The sequence below is a fragment of the Schistocerca serialis genome, chromosome 3 (genome assembly GCF_023864345.2).
Source record: "Schistocerca serialis cubense isolate TAMUIC-IGC-003099 chromosome 3, iqSchSeri2.2, whole genome shotgun sequence".
In the NCBI taxonomy this organism is placed as follows: domain Eukaryota; kingdom Metazoa; phylum Arthropoda; class Insecta; order Orthoptera; family Acrididae; genus Schistocerca; species Schistocerca serialis.
This window is the reverse complement of record NC_064640.1, coordinates 164,078,931-164,096,849: the sequence shown is the minus strand read 5'-3', so window position 1 is coordinate 164,096,849 and position 17,919 is coordinate 164,078,931. Positions and strand designations below refer to the sequence as shown.

General features: G+C 41.1%; 1 protein-coding gene across 1 annotated transcript in view; it reads right to left on the bottom strand.

The window, feature by feature from the left end:
• Positions 1 to 10,182: 10,182 nt before the first annotated feature.
• Positions 10,183 to 17,919, bottom strand: part of LOC126469876 (phosphotriesterase-related protein) — a 235,395-nt gene continuing 227,658 nt past the window's right edge. The window contains exon 7 of the mRNA XM_050097201.1: positions 10,183 to 10,468. Within this exon, the coding sequence (XP_049953158.1) occupies positions 10,325 to 10,468 (144 nt within the window). The 3' untranslated portion in view covers positions 10,183 to 10,324. The remainder of the gene's footprint in view (positions 10,469 to 17,919) is intronic.

Below are 17,919 nucleotides of genomic sequence, written 5' to 3'. Positions count from 1 at the left end.
TCACTGAGAGGGAGGAGTGTTGGTGGTAATCCATCTCTTCATCATCGGGGTGGATGCCTTGTGGGTGCAGCACATGGATGTAGGTGTGCTGTACTCAAGGCAGGAAGATGTGGTGGTCTTAGGTCACCAATGGGCATTAAGGTTGGTATGGAACATATGGGAAATGTGGAATGAAGTAAGGAGGCTTGAGGAAGTGTTTGCGGAGCTTAGGCAATGAGCAGAGGGCAAGGGAATGCTGAAGGAAGTAGCCAGGGAGTATAAGAAATTGCATGAGGCTTATGAGATGCTACGGAAGCAGGTAGGACGGATGGAGGAAGCGGTGTCACGGGTAAGACAGAAACAAGGGTGGCTGAACGCAGGGGGAAAACATTGAAAACAGTCTTTGGAAACAGACGAAAGCAATATAAAGGAGATGAACAACATGGTGGAAGGGGTGAGGCAACTTGCAGAGGGGAATAGAGCAACAGAAGTTTGGCATGCAACCCAGATAGAGACATTGGAAGGGGGAGTCCTGAATAACACACGGTTGCTCCATTCATTAGCAAGGCAGGTAGTGGATTACGCTAAGGTGTCAGAAGATGTAATAAATCATAACCTAGAAACCTTACAGGGGCGTCTGGAAGCCCTAGATAGCTGGGTGGTGTTAACTAGAGTTCTGCAGGGTTTAGCTGACTGTGTGTGGGATGTACAAGAAGCGCTGCATCACGTTTTGCGAGGCCACATAAGTACCGATTTGTTACCACCGGACCAATATTTACACGGGTTGCGCAAGGTGCAGAAGGAACTACCATCTGGGCTATATTTAATAATGGAGCCCATTGAGCAAAATTTGCCATTTTTCTACCATGTTGCAATGGTAAAGATAACAACTGACTGCGCACGAGTGTATATTTTGATCCTATTCTCAGTTATGGGGAAAAACACAAGGTTTCAATGTTACACAGTCCACCTGTATCCAGTGAAGTGATGAGCCTTGAGCAAGTTTGTAGAAGTAAAAACTGAGGAGGTATTGCTGATCTCGGCAGTTAACAGCCAGTACACCGAGATGACAAGGGAGGAATTACGGAGCTGCCATAGAGGGAAGGTAATGACAGTATGTCCAGCCTGCCAGCCACCAATCCAGACATGTGCATGGTACAGTTATTTTTAGCCAGGAGGGAAGAAGCATACTGTCCAAGGGACATCATGGAGCTAAAATTGAGCTTTAAATTTTTCAGGATGCATTGGATCTTTTCCACCTATGAAAAATTAATAGTAGTAGCAAGTTGTTGTAAGCAGGGAGTTATTTGCCAAAGCGAAATGTATAAAGCTCAAGGGGAGCGGAATTTTGAACAATGGAACTGCATGTTACATAATAGGACCTACCTTCCATCTACCAGTGTCAATTGCAGGAGTCATGCAATTGAATGTTACACAGCCACAGCTGTACTGGCCAGAAGCAACTTTAGAGTTTTTGCCAAGGCAGAATCTGACTTTGTTAAATCAAACTCTGGAGTCAGGTTTGTTGAGATCCATAAACCAGTTTGGTTCAGAGCAAGAGGGGTGCATATAAACCAAACAGCTTGTACCGCATGTCCCTCAATATAGGGAAAGGCAATGAGAAGTAACGATTGTTTTGAGCACCTCTGTGCCAGGTGTCATCGCAGCCTTAACTTTGTTATGTGTTGTTTTCATTCTGATCAAGTGGGAACCAACGGTAGTCCAAATCCCAGTGGATTGGATACCAAGGGCGTAAGATGCGTAGGTAAGGGGTTGATCGAGCATTAAGTGGAGTGGTCATCCAGTAAAGAATTTTTATGTTTTGTCTCGTGTCCTGTGTTTTAAGAGGACTAGACCACATCTAAGTTTTCTAATAGTAATAGTAAATATATCATAAGTATGGGCCTGTTGACAGTAAGTTACCAGTGGTTGCGAAGTAGAATGGACGCCACAGGGCCGTAGATCCACTGAAAAGAGTAAACACAGGTGTGCATGGCGCAAATTACAGGCACAAGGGGCCGACTGGCCCAACCCAGGTGTTATGAGTAAATGACTTGGAGTGGCGCTTTAGCAAAATAGAGGTGCACAGCTACGTATAAATATGCGTCGGTTCACTAACAAGGCATTCAGGTGCGACAGCTCTCCTGGATGGCGGGGCGTGTCACACCACCGGCTACACGCAGCAGCAGATGGGGCACCAGTGTTCAAGTCCACAGCAGGTCACTGGTTCGACGCTCTGAGGCCAATGCAGGGTCAGCAGCCAGCCAGCAGCAGGCCATGCCCTGGCTTGCTGCTGCGGGCAGTCATGTTGGTTCTCAACTCATGCTGGAGGCATCCCGAGGTGAGGGCCACAGATTCAGGCGCCGGATCGCAGGCGCTTGTTTTCACCGTGATCTTAGCCACTCCAGTGAGGAAGCACGCTGTGGCTGCCTTGTGGCTCCCAGCAGGCGGCACTGAGGTGGCAGGGATGGAGACTGCTGAGTCGACTGCCAGCACATCCTGACGTCGTCACAACTCTGTGACCGTACAAGGCCGACACACAGCAGGGCATCGCACAGGTTGCTGAGGCATCCATTCTGCGCCAAGCCGTTCCACAGACAGCGAAGTGGTGTCCTCAGCATTGCAGGACCCAGTGACACAGACTGAGAGGAAATGGGGCACTGTAGCTGTAAATAATAAATCTATTGGGAAACTCGGACGAGTTTTAATACAGTGCATCCTGACAGTTACCATCCTCGTCCAACATCCATCTACACTACTATTACTGTTATTTGTACCCTTGCAAGGTCTTTCCTATCCCTATTTGGTACTGATGCACATGAACAGTTGATATGGAAGAATTGTATGTTTCGCCATGCAAATACACTCATTTACCTTGACATCTTGTGCTCATGGCACTATGAAAATCCTAATAAGGAAAGATGACAGTTGGGGGCAGGCAGAACTCTACAAGAATTTCTAGTGATTTAACTCTATTAAAACAGATAAATCCACATTTCAGTATATTACTCAACAATCAAATATGTATTATGGACTCTGTCATTGCTACAGATAGCTACAAATTTGTGACCAAGATCTTGGTTTACTCTTGGTTTAGATGCTGTTTATAGTGTTAAAACTGTAAATGGAAGACTGCATTAGACAATTTTGTTCTGCTGCTGTACAAATGAGTTATGCCATTGGATACATTATGGTTTCTTCTTGCTTTTATTTACACTGCCACATAAAATAATACAGAAATTTTGGATAATCAAGTACATGTTTCACATCTGGTAATCAATTTTGAATACAATTTGAAGCCTTCTGGCAATCTGGATCCAGTACGTAATAGGAGTGGCAATTTGTTCTACTTTACTAATACCAAGCAGCAACACACAAAAAATGTTGCTGAAAAGAGCTGAAAGAATCATCATTGACATGGATATCATTTTTTCATCATTTATGCACTAAAGAAATAGGGAACATTATGAAGGCAATGAACAGGCTAGTTAGTACGCATTATAGGTGTAGATCTAAAGGTGAAAAATGTATAATAAAGGCACAGAATTGCATGTTGCCCACATTTTCAGTTTAATGTCTGTGTTAATTAACATAATTTTCATTTCTTCTCTTCTGAATCCTCAAATGAATTGATTAATTTGTGGGAGTGAATAATTAGTTAACCGCATTTCTTCTTACTTCCATCCCCATTAACATGTTTCTGCATAAGCTTTCATAACAGATTATCGATGCAAAAGTTTTATTCATTTGTTCCACATGCCATATGCAGCATGAATGGAGCTGATATCACTAGCTTTGCTTTCTCTGTGCTGAAATTATATAACATTGGTGTTAACAGTCTCCTTCCATATAAGAAAGCCAAACAAATGGGGACATCTGGGTGCAGTGTAGTTGAATGCCTTAAATACAGATAGTTTGAAAGCCAACACTAGAAACAATCAGGCAGCAGGTGAGGGTGGTACAAAAATTTTAATCTTAGTGGTGTAGAATGGGTATTCAAAATGATTGATATCAGACAAATTAAAGCAAATATACCTTCATATAGGAAAATTCTATTAACCAGTTTCCATTAGTGTGTTTTCTGGGCCAACGCTGTGCAAAACTATTTGAGAAAATTGGACACCATTAAATATCATGAAATTCTGGACTCTGTTACACAATTTTAATTTTTCATGCCTCACTTTTTACAAATAAAGCAAGTTATCTTCTAATACATGCACTAACACATTATATAGCAGTGGTTCAAATTGCTCTGAGCACTATGGGAATTAACATCTATGGTCATCAGTCCCCTATAGCAGTGCTTAGTGGGAGAGAGGAGGGGTGTTATCATTTACCTGTGAACTACTTATGTGTGGAGCGGTGTTGTTGTGTTGTTATGTTTGTACAATACATCATAAATGGAAAAACAAAGCTAGCAAAATAATTTTGATGCATTAATGCAGAAAACACTATTGCTCTCCCTTGCAATCCCACTGGAGATATCAATGGATACTACCATACAATTGACACACCATGTAACACCTAGGTCTGGCTGGCAAACTGTGAGTGGGGAACAATACAGCATCCCAGCTGACAGGTCACATGAGCCTGCCAGTTGGCCAACTTAAGGTCAAGCAGCCACCGGCCCAGTCACATTTCTGTACGTAAGCAAGTATGTTCAGGTCCATGGCTGACTGAAGTATTGACGACAACTCTGCATGACACCAACTGTTCTTTAGGGCAGGGCTTCCCAACCTTTTCAGCTGGCAGACCCCTTCTTCAGTCAAAAATCCGTGGCAGACCCCTAGTCAGTAGAGAGCACAGTAACTTTAAATTTCAGAGCGAAACCCATGGGAACTGAAAGCTTCTTAATGCAAGTGCCATGTTCTCAATGACCCCCCCACCCACGAAGTATCAATAGTCTTTGGTTTAAACATGAATGAAAACAACTTGAAATTAATGATCCAATTTGAATTCCCACTGTATCCAGACACTTACTAGTGAATTTACTCCCTTTGTTCAGCACACTGTAGCCTGATTAAAATGACTTGGTAATTGACATTTCACACGTTGGAGCTGCCTTCCCCCAAGAGCAGCTACTGTTGGGTAAGGGGCATGCATATTTCATAACAGTCATGTGTGTGTGTGTGTGTGTGTGTGTGTGTGTGTGGTTTTTCGTGAAAACCGAAGAAAAATGTTCAAATGTATGTAAAGTCTATGGGACTTAGCTGCTGAGGTCATCAGTCCCTAGTCTTACACACTATTAACCTAAGTTTAACTTCCGCTAAGGACAAAACACACACACACACACACACATGCCCGAGAGTGGACTCGAACCTCCGACGGGAGCGGCGTGCAATCCACTACATGGCGCCTTAGACTGCGCGGCCATTCCACGCGGCTGTGAAGAAAAGATGCAGACGCATGATTCGGGATACAAACACATCACGAAAAAAAAGAGGCCAATTAATTGCCTTTAAAGGACTATTGTGACATATGTTATGCAATGTGTGGGAATACATTCACCCAGTTTACATACGTTTCCAAAATCGGATTTCGTAAACCAAAGTCCCGGTTCCACTTTTGGTTGGTCAGGTAAACACTTCAAAATTGATTCTGGAAATCTGCATTTATAAAGCCGTTTTCCCCTTCCACAATTGATTTTCATGCCCATGTAAACAGCTCAGAAATTCTAGTTATTTTTACGTCTTTGCATATCTACTGAACAGCAGCTGTCAGTCCATAGTCAGTCCATAGCCGGCAGTTAGCAATCGGCGTTGCAACAGTGTACTGTCAGTTGGTAGCTGGCAACTGGCAGGTGGCGTGGCAACAGTTTAGCCACAGCTGACAACTTCAACTATTACTTGGACACTATATCGTGGCAGTCAGCCTCGACTGTAAACAAATTAGCAAAACAAACAAACAGACTCTCTTATTTCTATATAAGAAGACAAAGCATTTCACAGAACATAAGACTTTTTTTCCCAAAGGAAACAATTCTGGCAGAGGAGGTTTACCTTTTACAAGGTGGCACATGAAAAGTCCTAATTTGTTTACGCTCGCAGCCAGTTGCCACAATATTGTGTCAGAGTAATAGCAAGTAATTGTAATTGAAGTATAGGCAGGCCATATTTTTAACAGAAAGGATGGATATATAATAAAGAAAAAAAATTAGTTTTAGAGAACATTTTAATTTTTGTAACAAAAATATCAATGCCAACATAATTCAATAAATAATTATTTTGTAAATGATAGAAGACAGAAACAAAATTCCTACAGAGTAATAGTTCAGGTATGTTCACTGAGCATCTACGAAGAAAAATGCTTTCTTCTTTATTATAGATGTAGGAATAATAATGGAATACTAATGTGATGGTTGAGGGTGCTTCTGCTGACACAATTTTGAAAAACTGGGTTTAATTCTTGACAACTGGAGACAGATGTCTGGTTCCGCACCCAGACGGCTTCGGTACTTAGATTTGTGGGCAGCATAGATCGGGAATCCAGATTCACACATGTATGTTATGGCAAACGGGAGAAGTACACATTTTGCCTTTGAACAAGGAGGTAGTATTTCTTGTTATCCAAATGGATCCAAAAGTGTGAGTAACCGTCAATGGCAAAACTTGATTTCAAGGTAGGGTCTGTGGCAATTTCTATCAACAACTCATATTCATTTGATGATAGAATGTTCGGCTTTTTGGATACAGTGAATGGGTTGACCACCTATTCATATTTCTGCAGCTTCTCATCTTCAACTGTTGGGAAATAATGCTCCAGCAATGACATCAAGCTTCGGAGATGTTCCAGGATTTGATGAAACATATTCTTCCCAAGTGCCAATGTTTTGTTTTTCAAAAACTCCTTGAGAAGAGGAAAACACTCGACCTCCCCCTCCTTGACACTCTCTGCCCAAAAATTGGTTTTCCTCTTGAATGCTCAAACTTTGTCTATAGCAGTGACCTTTGTTTCACTTTGCCCTTGGAGTGAAATATTCATTTCGTTCATTTTGGAGAAAATATTTGACAAATAGGCAAGTATACACTGCCAATTTTCGTCATTAATAAGGTCTGCTAATTTGGTGTTATGCTCCAAAAGGAAAGAAAAGACTTCTAGTCTTAATTTGTACAACCAAGAGAGTGCATTTCCACGTGAAAGCCACCTCACTTCTGTGTGGAGAAGCAGGGAAGGATGAAGGCTTCCCATATCTTCACACAGTGTTGTAAAAAGTCTAGACTTCAATGGCCTTGATTTCATGTAGTTAACGATTTGAATGCATTCATCTAAAACTTTCTTGAATGAAACAGGCATTTGTTTCATAACTGAAGCATATCTGTGGAGAGTACAATGACTACTGCTGCAATTCTTGGCATTTTCTTTTATTTTCATTATTGCTCCAACTGTAGTATCCGTCATAGCTTTTGCACCATTTGTGCACACATCTATGCAATTAGACCATGAAACTTTGTTAGTCCTTAAAAATCATCCAATAGACAGAATATTTCAGCACCTGTTGTGTTGGCAGGTAGTGGTCTGCACAATATTCTGCACTATGTCCTTAAGGTATTTGCACGTTTGTTATGGGCAAATGATAGTCTTTTAGTGAAGGTAACAATTTAATGTCACAAAGATGCCATTTGAACTCTGATTTTCAGTGTAATATTCTGGTCTCAACACCCTATCTGGGAAGTTTGCTCTCACTTGATAGCTGTACTTTACTTTTATGCACTCGTGCAGCACAGTACCTGTGTGAACAGTAAATACCATGAAGTTAAATCATTTATCATGGAAAGTTTTGATAAAAAAGGGAAGGAAGATTAGGGTTTAATGTTCCATCAACAACAAGGCCATTAGAGACACAGCACATGCTTCGATTGTTCTGTTACAGATGGGTGATGAAACTGACCATGTCCTTTCACAGTAACCATCATGGCATTTGCCTGGAGCAATTAAGGAAATTATGTAAAACCTAAATCAGGATGCCTGGACACAGATTTGAACAATCAAGAATATTCATAATGGACAAAAGCCAATAAAACCACTAATCCTGCAACATCAGTGGATTCATCTGTCTGCAGAGAAAATGAATTGTGTTGGGTGTGAGAAACAAGAGTGTCTTTCACATCAATTGACATGTCAACAATGTGTCTCTTAACAGTATTGTTTGATAATGGCACCAAACATACAAGCTTTACTGCCTTTTTGTCTAGCATGCAAGAAACAATATCATTAACATACGGCTTTATGAGATTTTATGCAATGGTATGAGCTTTTCCTGTTTTTGACACTCAATAACTAACCAAGAAAGAAGCTTTTAATGAATTTTCATTAATTGTTTTTGTATGAGTTTTCATGCAATGCTGAGAAGCAGCTAGTTCAGCACTCTTCCTTTTGAAAACATCAATGTCTTTAGCCTGGAAATCCTGGTGAGTGCCTTCAAAATGACGGCGCAATTTAACGGGAACCATTGAACTGTTCGGAAGGACTCACGCACAAATTACACACTGAGCTTTACCCTCCTTTGTCTCCATAAAGCCCATTTCTAAGTAGCATTCATTGTACTTACGCCTCTTGGTTATTCCACTTCCACAGGATATTGCAACCAATGGAGTACTTGCAGCATTTTCACATAATAAATCCTGCTGTGGAGCTTCTTGTGATTGTTCTTCCTTTGGTCGTCCTCCCTCCTCATTCATTTCAACTGGAAACTTCCCTTGTTGCGAAGGCAATGGAGAAACTGCACCCTTCTTCAATGATCCTGACTTCAGCCACCGATCCATGTTAGAAGTAATATACTGGTCAAAAATCGACTTATGAAATAAGTAGTGCACTGACAAAGCAAGTTTAAGATTTAATGATGCCTGGGGCCACATATGTGCCAGCGAGCGCTGTGATCGGTCGACAAAGCTCGCTCCGCGAATGCGTAAAAAGTTTCAGTGCATCTAGCGCCGTGAGCCGGCACACAAACGACCCCCATATTGTTGCAAAACAGTTGGTCAGAGAAGCCGCATTCTCTGGCACTAAATTGTGTATGCATTCCCACTTAGGAACCGCAGAGGATGCTTGGGAATACGACCTGAAGTACAAGTACACATATTTTAAAAAAAAAAAAAAAAAAAAAGTGATGAATTTGATTTTCACAGTTTTATTCAATAATTTTACTCATTATTTTACACGATTTGGTGAAAGGTGGCTGTGGACCCCCTAGAAAGAGCCGGCGTTCCCTAAGGGGTACGCGGACCACACATTGGGAAGCCCTGCTTTAGGGTGTTGTCGTTACAACTGGGCTTGATTATAAGCTCAGTGTAGTCATATCCATCTACATCACCTTTGTCAGTGGATTGATACCATTCAGGTAAGCCATTAATATCTGCCTCACCTACAAGCAGTTTCCAGAACCATAATTCAGGCTGCACTACTGCCAGTTATTTTCTCTTTGTAATCCTGGACTATTCCCAGGATTAGCAATGCATATGAACAGTGTTTCATTTATCTTGAGTTTCAGTGCATCAACAAGTGTTAATAAATTACTTTTATGTTCTAAATAGGGAACTACAAAACTCTCACCAAGTGAAGTAGTACAGTGGTCAGCAATCTGGACTCGCATTCTGAACGGTGATTGTTCAAATCTGTGTCCAGGCATCCTGATTTAGGTTTTCCATAATTTCCTTAATTGCTCCAGGCAAATGCCATGATGGTTACTGTGAAAGGACATGGTCAGTTTCATCACCCATCCATAACAGAACAATCGAAGCATGTGCTGTGTCTCTCAGAGTTCAAATGGCATCTTTGTGACATTAAATTGTTACCTTCACTAAAAGACTCCAGGCAAATGCCATGATGGTTACTGTGAAAGGACATGGTCAGTTTCATCACCCATCCATAACAGAACAATCGAAGCATGTGCTGTGTCTCTCAGCCATTTGCCCATAACAAATGTACAAATACCTTAAGGACATAGTGCAGAACAATTTAAAGATGTTTAAATCACATTCTTATTGTTAATAGGGTGTACTCCTTTCTTATACAGGTAGCACAATTCTGATGTCTGAGGAAGCTTGAGTTATTGTCGAACATATCTCAGTTCCATTTCTTCTTTTCCCAATTAACCAAATTTTGGATTCTACTGTAATATACAAAACTCAGTTAAGGGTTTCTCAACCACTGGGTGCATGTGTATGTGTCTGCACATGTTTTTGATATGTTGCAAGAGATATGACATAAAAAACGACATCCATTTATTTGAAGCTGAATTATTTTGTGTACACATGAATACACAGTTTCACAATATACTACATTTTATATTCATAACAACTGCATTATATATCCAGAAATACGGCACCAACTTTCAACCAGTTATTCTTTAGCTTATCACTTTTGATGACAGCCATGTCTGGGGGTTTTTCATAAGTATCTGATTTATTTTTTCTCTTTCAATGCCTTTTATTTCCATCTTGGGTATAACATTATTTATGATGTGTGAAAATCCATGACCTCCAAATTTAACCTGAAACATAAAATAATTAACAGTGCTATCCAATTTAATTTTTCAAATCTAAAAGCTGTTATTGGCTTTAAACAATTATTTGTTGCTCCTTCTCCAAAACTCTTTAGTGTAAAGTAGCTAAATGGGAACTTGTCATCAATTTCTACAGTTATTTACACAATATTTGCCTTATGTGACACTTTACTTGTAGCTGACATTTATGTATTCAGTAAATAACTAGTAAACAATGTTGAACATAATACAAAAGTGAGAAAATAAACAGCAGCATTTAGCAAGTGTGTGAGCTGTATGTCTGTAAGGCTGCTGTTGATGAGAAGCTCTTGGGTTTCCAGCTGGGCGGTCATGTTAAAATACTATGGCTGGAAACCCAAAAGCTTTTCATCAGTGGTATATATGATGAATGTCAGCATTCATGAGAGGCCTGTTGTTGAAACTGTAGTAACAAATGAAAATCCAAGCCAGACCAGGATTCAGATCTAGATTTCCAACTTATTATGGCCAGCCATCTTACCCATCAAGATATCTGAGCACACCCGCAGGCTGACTCAAACTTTTATTTTCACTATTTCCATCAATGATTTTTGAACAGAGGAAGTGGGTATAGCATCACTAGTTTAAAATGTCAGCAGACGACAATGGCTTAGTGTGCCAAAAGGGGTATGTTTGAGAAGAACTAAATGTACCAAACACAAATGAGCAGATTGATGGGAACAAAATCAGTGAACATGCAATAATACCTGTGAAAATCACTCAGATTTGCTGAACCTGCAATAGCATGAAAGTCTAATTAGAACAGAAAATCCATGACAAATGGGGACTAGAACCTGAACTTCCTGCTTATCAAGAACAGTTGTCTTAATCATTGAGCTCTCAGAGCATGCCTCCTGGCCTTCATTGTCATTGGCATATCTAATTATTTTTTCAGAACACTACTACTAGAAATTCTCCCACGGAGTATATGGAAATATCACCACTGGAGAAATGTCTCGGTCTAGCATTGATTTTCACTCGTCACTATAGGTTCATTACATGGCAGTTTCAGTATATCTGAACAGTTTGAATTGACTCATATTTGCCATATTATTGGCAGAAAGCATCAGCGAACACATCTCTTTTACTATAATGTGTATATCAGTCAATGCTCACAAACATTTTAATGGCTATTCTCCTAGCATATTCTGATTCAGCCATTGGCCAAGAAATATTTATGAGTAGTCAGTCCAGACTCGTATAGCCATCGAACAGTTTGTGTGAGCATTGTCCTGAGTGTGCTTAATAGTTTGTGGTTTACACTGACACAATTTCATGTCATTACATCTTCACTGTTTTCATCCCCCACTGATTTCCTTTTGTGGTATTTAATACTTTCCAGAGAAAAACTTCTGTTGTTTTGCAGTTTTCACTGTCATATAAAACACTGCATGGTAGACAGTATTTGTGACAACAAAGATGCATTAATAAAACTGTATAGCTAGAGAATTAGTCCCATCTGAAAGAAAAACATTTAATTTGCTGTGTAATAAGCTACAAATTAGGCAGTTCATAATACATATCGTGTTATTAAACTATTATATCATTTTTATCAGTTCCTTATTCATTGAGACTATCAGGGAAAAGTGGGTGGAACTTATTAGGAAGTCACAAAAATCTGACATTGCAGAACTTAAACAACAATGGGCATTGCAGGGGATGGTGGATCAGGGCAAAGTATGTGAAGGAATAATAGAGAAATTAAGAAGCCTGCCAGATTTATTAAGACTTTCAATTCTCCAGTGCTGCCTGACCATATTGTGGCAGAGTTCCTCTGACTTAGGGTTAGGGTTGGTGGTGAGTGTTCATCAGAGGCAAGGGTATCATTAGGAGTGTCACAGGGAAGTGTGATAGGACCAATGTTGTTCTTTATATACATTAAAGATTTGGCAGACAGGGTGGACAGCAATCTGTGATTGCTTGCTGATGATGCTGCAGTGTATGGCAAGGTGTCAAACTTGAGTGACTGTAGGAGGATACAAGTTGACTTAGACAAAATTTCTAGTTGGTGTGATGAATGGAAGCTAACTCTAAATTTGGAAAAATGTAAGTAAATATGGATGAGTAGGAAAAGCAAACCTGTAATGTTTGGATACAGCATTAGCAGTGTCCTGCTTGACACAGTCATTTTGTTTAAATATCTGGGTGTAGCATTGCAAAATGATATGAAATGGAATGAGCACGTGAGGACTGTGGCACGGAAGGCAAATGGTTGACTTTGGTTTATTGGAAGAACTTTAGGAAACTGTAGTTCATCTGTGAAGGAGACAACACATAGGACACTAGTGCAATCTATTCTTGAATACTGCTTGAGTGTTTGGGATCACTACCAGGTCAAATTGAAAGAGTACATCAAAGCAATTCAGAGACAGGCTGCTAGATTTGTTACCAGTAGGTTTGAAAACACATAAGGGTTTGGAGATTATCAGGAACTCAAATGGGAATCCCTGGAGGGAAGGCTATGTTCTTTTCAAAGAACACTACTGAGCAAATTTAGAGGACCAGCATTTGAAGCTGACTGCCAAATGATACTGCTTATGCCAATATACACTGTGCATAAGGACCATGAAGATGAAATATGATGATAAATTAGGGCTCGTACTGAGGCATATAGACAGTCATTTTTCTGTCTCACTATTTGCGAGTGGAACAGGAAAGGAAATGACTAGTAGTAATACAGGGTACCCTCCACCATGTGCTGTATGGTGGCCTGCAGAGTATTGATGTAGATGTAGATGAATTACCCTGCCCCTTCTTCCTTTTAGGGGTCTTTAGTGCACACAGTGCACTATGGGGTTCTAACAGCACTTGCTCCAGTGGTCAGATACTTGAAGATCTTACACAAACAATAGACACCATATTGATGCATGTGGGTCAAGCTATGTATTTTAGCAGCACTATGGGTTTGTCTCTGGCCATAGGCCACTCCTTCTGCTAGCCTAATCTTGTAGACACTGCTCAGTGGGGAGTGGATGATGACTTTCATGGCAGCAACCTATAACCTATCTGGAACCACCTGCATGATGGAATAGATTCTGAAAGGAACAGCCAAGATGGCTGTTAGCCATTTTTGAACTGTGGTCTGGCATCCAGAACTGGGTGAATTGCATTACAGTTGTGATCCATCGCGCTGATGATGTGTCCCACCCAAAGTCAATGGTAATGCCTAGGAGGCAGTCTATCCCTTGGTGGAATTATGAGTGTCACTCTGTAATCAGGGACAGGAGGGCAGCTGTGCACAGATTCAGTCAGTGCTCTACAGATGCAGACCTTGCAAACTTTTGAATGGCTTGGGCTTAGGCAAGGAGAATAATTTAGGAGAGTAAGTAGAGGTCTTGACAAGAGATCCTGAACTCCATCAACAGGTCCACATCTGCTAGTAAAGTATGGGTAGCCATCACAAGGATCTCAAGGCAGAACTCAAGACCACCAACAGCAGCTGTGCAGGACGAGGATTGTCTCTTAACATTGCTGAGAGAAATTGCTCAGACAATGGCAGGGCTGTCTCCTAACATCACCAAGAGACATTGCTCAGACAATGGCTCAATTACATAAGACCATCACGACCAATTTTAGCCAGGCTCCAACTTTCTGTCATTATCATGAGACACAGGAGAAGGTTGGTTTTGATTTCCATTCCAACAACACTGAGGAATGCAACCAGGCTTTCTCTCTAGGGGAGTTGGATTCTGCATTGTCAGTAGGTTGTGATACTTTGCTCAGTCACAACCTGATAATACACAACATGTTGAAAAGTTTGATCCACAATCAAAGGAGGTCCTCCTTCAGCTCTTTAATGAGATTTGGATGACAGGAGACTTTTCCAATTTGTGCAAAGAATCTGTTTTAATCCCCATTTTAAAACTAGGGAAGGATTGGACTAACTGTGATAGTTATTGTAGCATTAGTCTGACATGCTGTGTAGGAAAAATGCTGGAGTGTATGGTCAACTGACACCTAGTGTGGGCTCTCAAAGCCATGTCCCTACTAAGTCGCTCCCAGTGCAGCTTCAGGAGATATTGCTCCACACTCGATAACCTCACCCCACTTGAAGCAGTAAGAAAACAAACTTTCCACCATAAGCAAAACCTTATTGGTGTCTTCTTTAATTTGGAAAGGACCAACAATACTACCTGGAGGCATGATATTTTGTTGCATCTTTATCAGTGGGGGTTCTGTGGATGTCTGCCCACTTTCGTATAGTCTTTCCTCTCAGACAGGTATTTTAGGTACAATTTTGGGACTGTCCTGTCTAATCGTTTTAAGCAGCATAATGGTGTCGATCAAGGGAGTGTTCTAAGTGTCATGGTATTTGCCATTGTGACTGACAGTATTGCATCCTCAATAAGGCTTCCCATACTGTGTCCCTTGTTTGTGGACATCATCTCCATCTTGTAGGTATCATCCATCTTGCAACAGATGCTCACCAATGGCATTTGATAATCAGGCAATTGGAGGAATGGTCTAATGCCACAGGTTTTTAATTTGTTTGGGAGAAAACAGTTTCTATTGATTTTAATCACTCTTGCTCAATTTTTCATTTACCTGGTTGAAAAATGGGGGCACTGTTCTCACTTTCAAGGAAAAAGTGAAATATCTGGGCCTCACTTTTGATGAGAAGCTAATGTGGCTGCCACACCTTTAAAAACTGAAATAGAGACCTCTCAATGCTTTAAACATCCTTAAATGCATCAGTCATAGGTTTTTTTTTTTGGGGGGGGGGGGGGGGGGCACATGTCTGCTCCAATTTTATAAGGCTCTTGTGTGACCCTGATTTGGATATGGATGCCAGGTTTATAGATCAGCAAGGCTTCATACCCCAAAATGCTGGATGTGGCTCACTGTGAGGGTATTAGGCCACAAGAGGGGCTTGTCACACAAATCCAGCTCCTAGCCTATGTGCATGTGCTGGTGAGCCTCTGCTGGCTATTTGATGTCTTCTCCTCATGGTAGGCCACGCATAAAGGTCTTTATCCATTCCAAAATTGCTAGCATCCCTAGCATCCATCTCTCTTGTACAGCTGCCACTGAAATGGCTGTTTTGTCACTGTCCATGGGCAAGAAGGCAGTTTAGGATTCTTTCTGAAGAGAGCCTTACATTACTGAAGGTGAGTGTCACAAGCCATGGGTGGAGTAAGGGATCCTCCTGGCTACTACAGAGTCCCAGATCACTTTTCAGATTGACAGCTTACAGAAAGAATAGTACCCCAGACAACACTTTTAAAATTAAATTTAATGAGATTTTACATTACCATCTGAATTTTATTATTGTTTACATGGACAGGTTCATTATTGTCCTCAGGATAGAGCTCCCAGAGCAGTTTTCAATTTATTACTCTCAATTATTTGCACTCCTGAGAGCACTAGAGCAGATTAGATGGTTTATGGCAAGAAATTCCTCATCTCCTCAGATCCTCTAAGTGCCCTTCTCGCTATTGGCCAGTTGTATCCAGCAGCTCACAAGGTATAAGACGTGCAGAATGCTCTTCTATGACAAAGGCAGGACAAGGAAATAATTTTCTTCTGGGTTCCAGGGCATATAGGAATCTGGGGAAGCAAACTCACTGATGCAGCTGCCAAGGAGGCTTCCTCCTTTCCACCTTCTGCTTGCTGTTCAGTCCCCTGCAGTCTGTTATCTCATTTGTGCCCAAGAAGACCATATGATGGTGGGGGCCCAGTGGTTGGAAGTGAGGAATAATAAGCTACATTCCATAAAACCTTCAGTGGGGTTGTAGCTTCCCTCTTTCCAACCATGCCAAGCTGAAGAAGTAGCCCATACACAATTTAGAGTGAGACATTGACCACTGATGCATGGCTTTCTCTTATGTCATGAGGAGCCACCAATGTGTCACAGATGTGGTACACATGTGTGAATGTGACATATTTTAATTTATTGTGTCTTATATGACAACTTGAGGGTTTGTCTGGATCTCCCACTTGCCCTCCATTTTAACTGATAGTGAGGCAAGTTGGTTCTTGTCTTAAGATTTTATGTGATGTCTGGAACTCTTCCAAAAACATTGGGTGTGAGATTTTAATGTGTCATAGAGTGACTCAGTCACCCATTATTTCAAAGTAGTCATTCAGCCAAAGTCACCTGTCCCCTTCCGAAACAAGTCTGTACTGGTTATTTTATCCTTGATTTTATTGTATTGTGTTTTATCTGACTTTCATTGAGGGCGTTTCTGATGCTCAGTGCATCAGGGTTGTCTTTTAAATTCTTCTGTGTGAAAGCAACCTGATTTTCTGATTTATTGTTATTTTTTAATAGATTTTCACCTTGCTTGTCACTATATCATTCATGGAAGGGAACTGATGACCTCACTGTTTAACAGACTCACCCACAAAATCATCATCATCATCATAATCATCATCCCTGGCCTGGATGCGTGTACAAATTCTGTTGGGAAGGGTGTCATAGAGTCATCATATCTTCCCCTGAAGCAAGCTGACCCATAACTATTGTAACTCATCTTAATATACTGGGATGGAATTGACATCAAAGATGGTCCCACACATGTTCTATTTGGGGCACATCTGGTGATCTTACTGGCCATAAGAGTACCTTAACATCATGCAGACAGTTCATAGAAACACATGCCACGAGTGGAAGCATATCCTGTTGAAAAGTGGGACCACAATATTGTTGAAAGAGAGGTAGCACATCAGGATGCAGGGGATGCAGGACATACATCTGTGCTCTCAGAATTCCCTCCATCACTACCAGCCATGACCTGATGTCATAATCGATGGCTCCCCACGCTGTGACACCTGGAGCAACAATTCTGTGCCTCTCAAAAACATTAGAAGAATGAAACCTCTCCCTAGGTTGCTGTCATACTCACCAATGATAGTCATCTGAGTTAGAGCAGAACCACAATTCATTGCTGAACACAATGCAATGCCATTCATCAGCAGTCCTTACTTATTGGTAATGCCACCACTCCAAATGCAGTTACTTACGTTGTGGTGTTAACAGCAGCTTATATATGGTACCGAAAGTCCCTATTCTAGGTGCTACTAACCTCTCACCCATGGTGCAGGATAATAAAGAATGTTTCATGGACACCACTTCTTGTACTCAGATTGCATGTGCAAATGTGAGATGTTATGGTGTGCTTGGTGCACAATGTGGCAGTCCTCCCTTGTGCGTGACAGATGTGCTCAGTTGGAACCTTGACAACAAGTATGTCACAGTGCAAATGCTCCCAAAATCTGGATACTGAACGATTCGACGAGCCAGTCAACTGGAGACCCACAATGAGGCCTCTTACAAACACTGTCAGATGCTGATAATGCTATCTCACATGAGTATGTCCTTCACAGTGATCACTTGCCATCTGAAACTGTTCACACCCCTTATATACCCTGCCGGGCCCGGTAATAACACTAAACATTAATAACACAAATGGATTCTCATG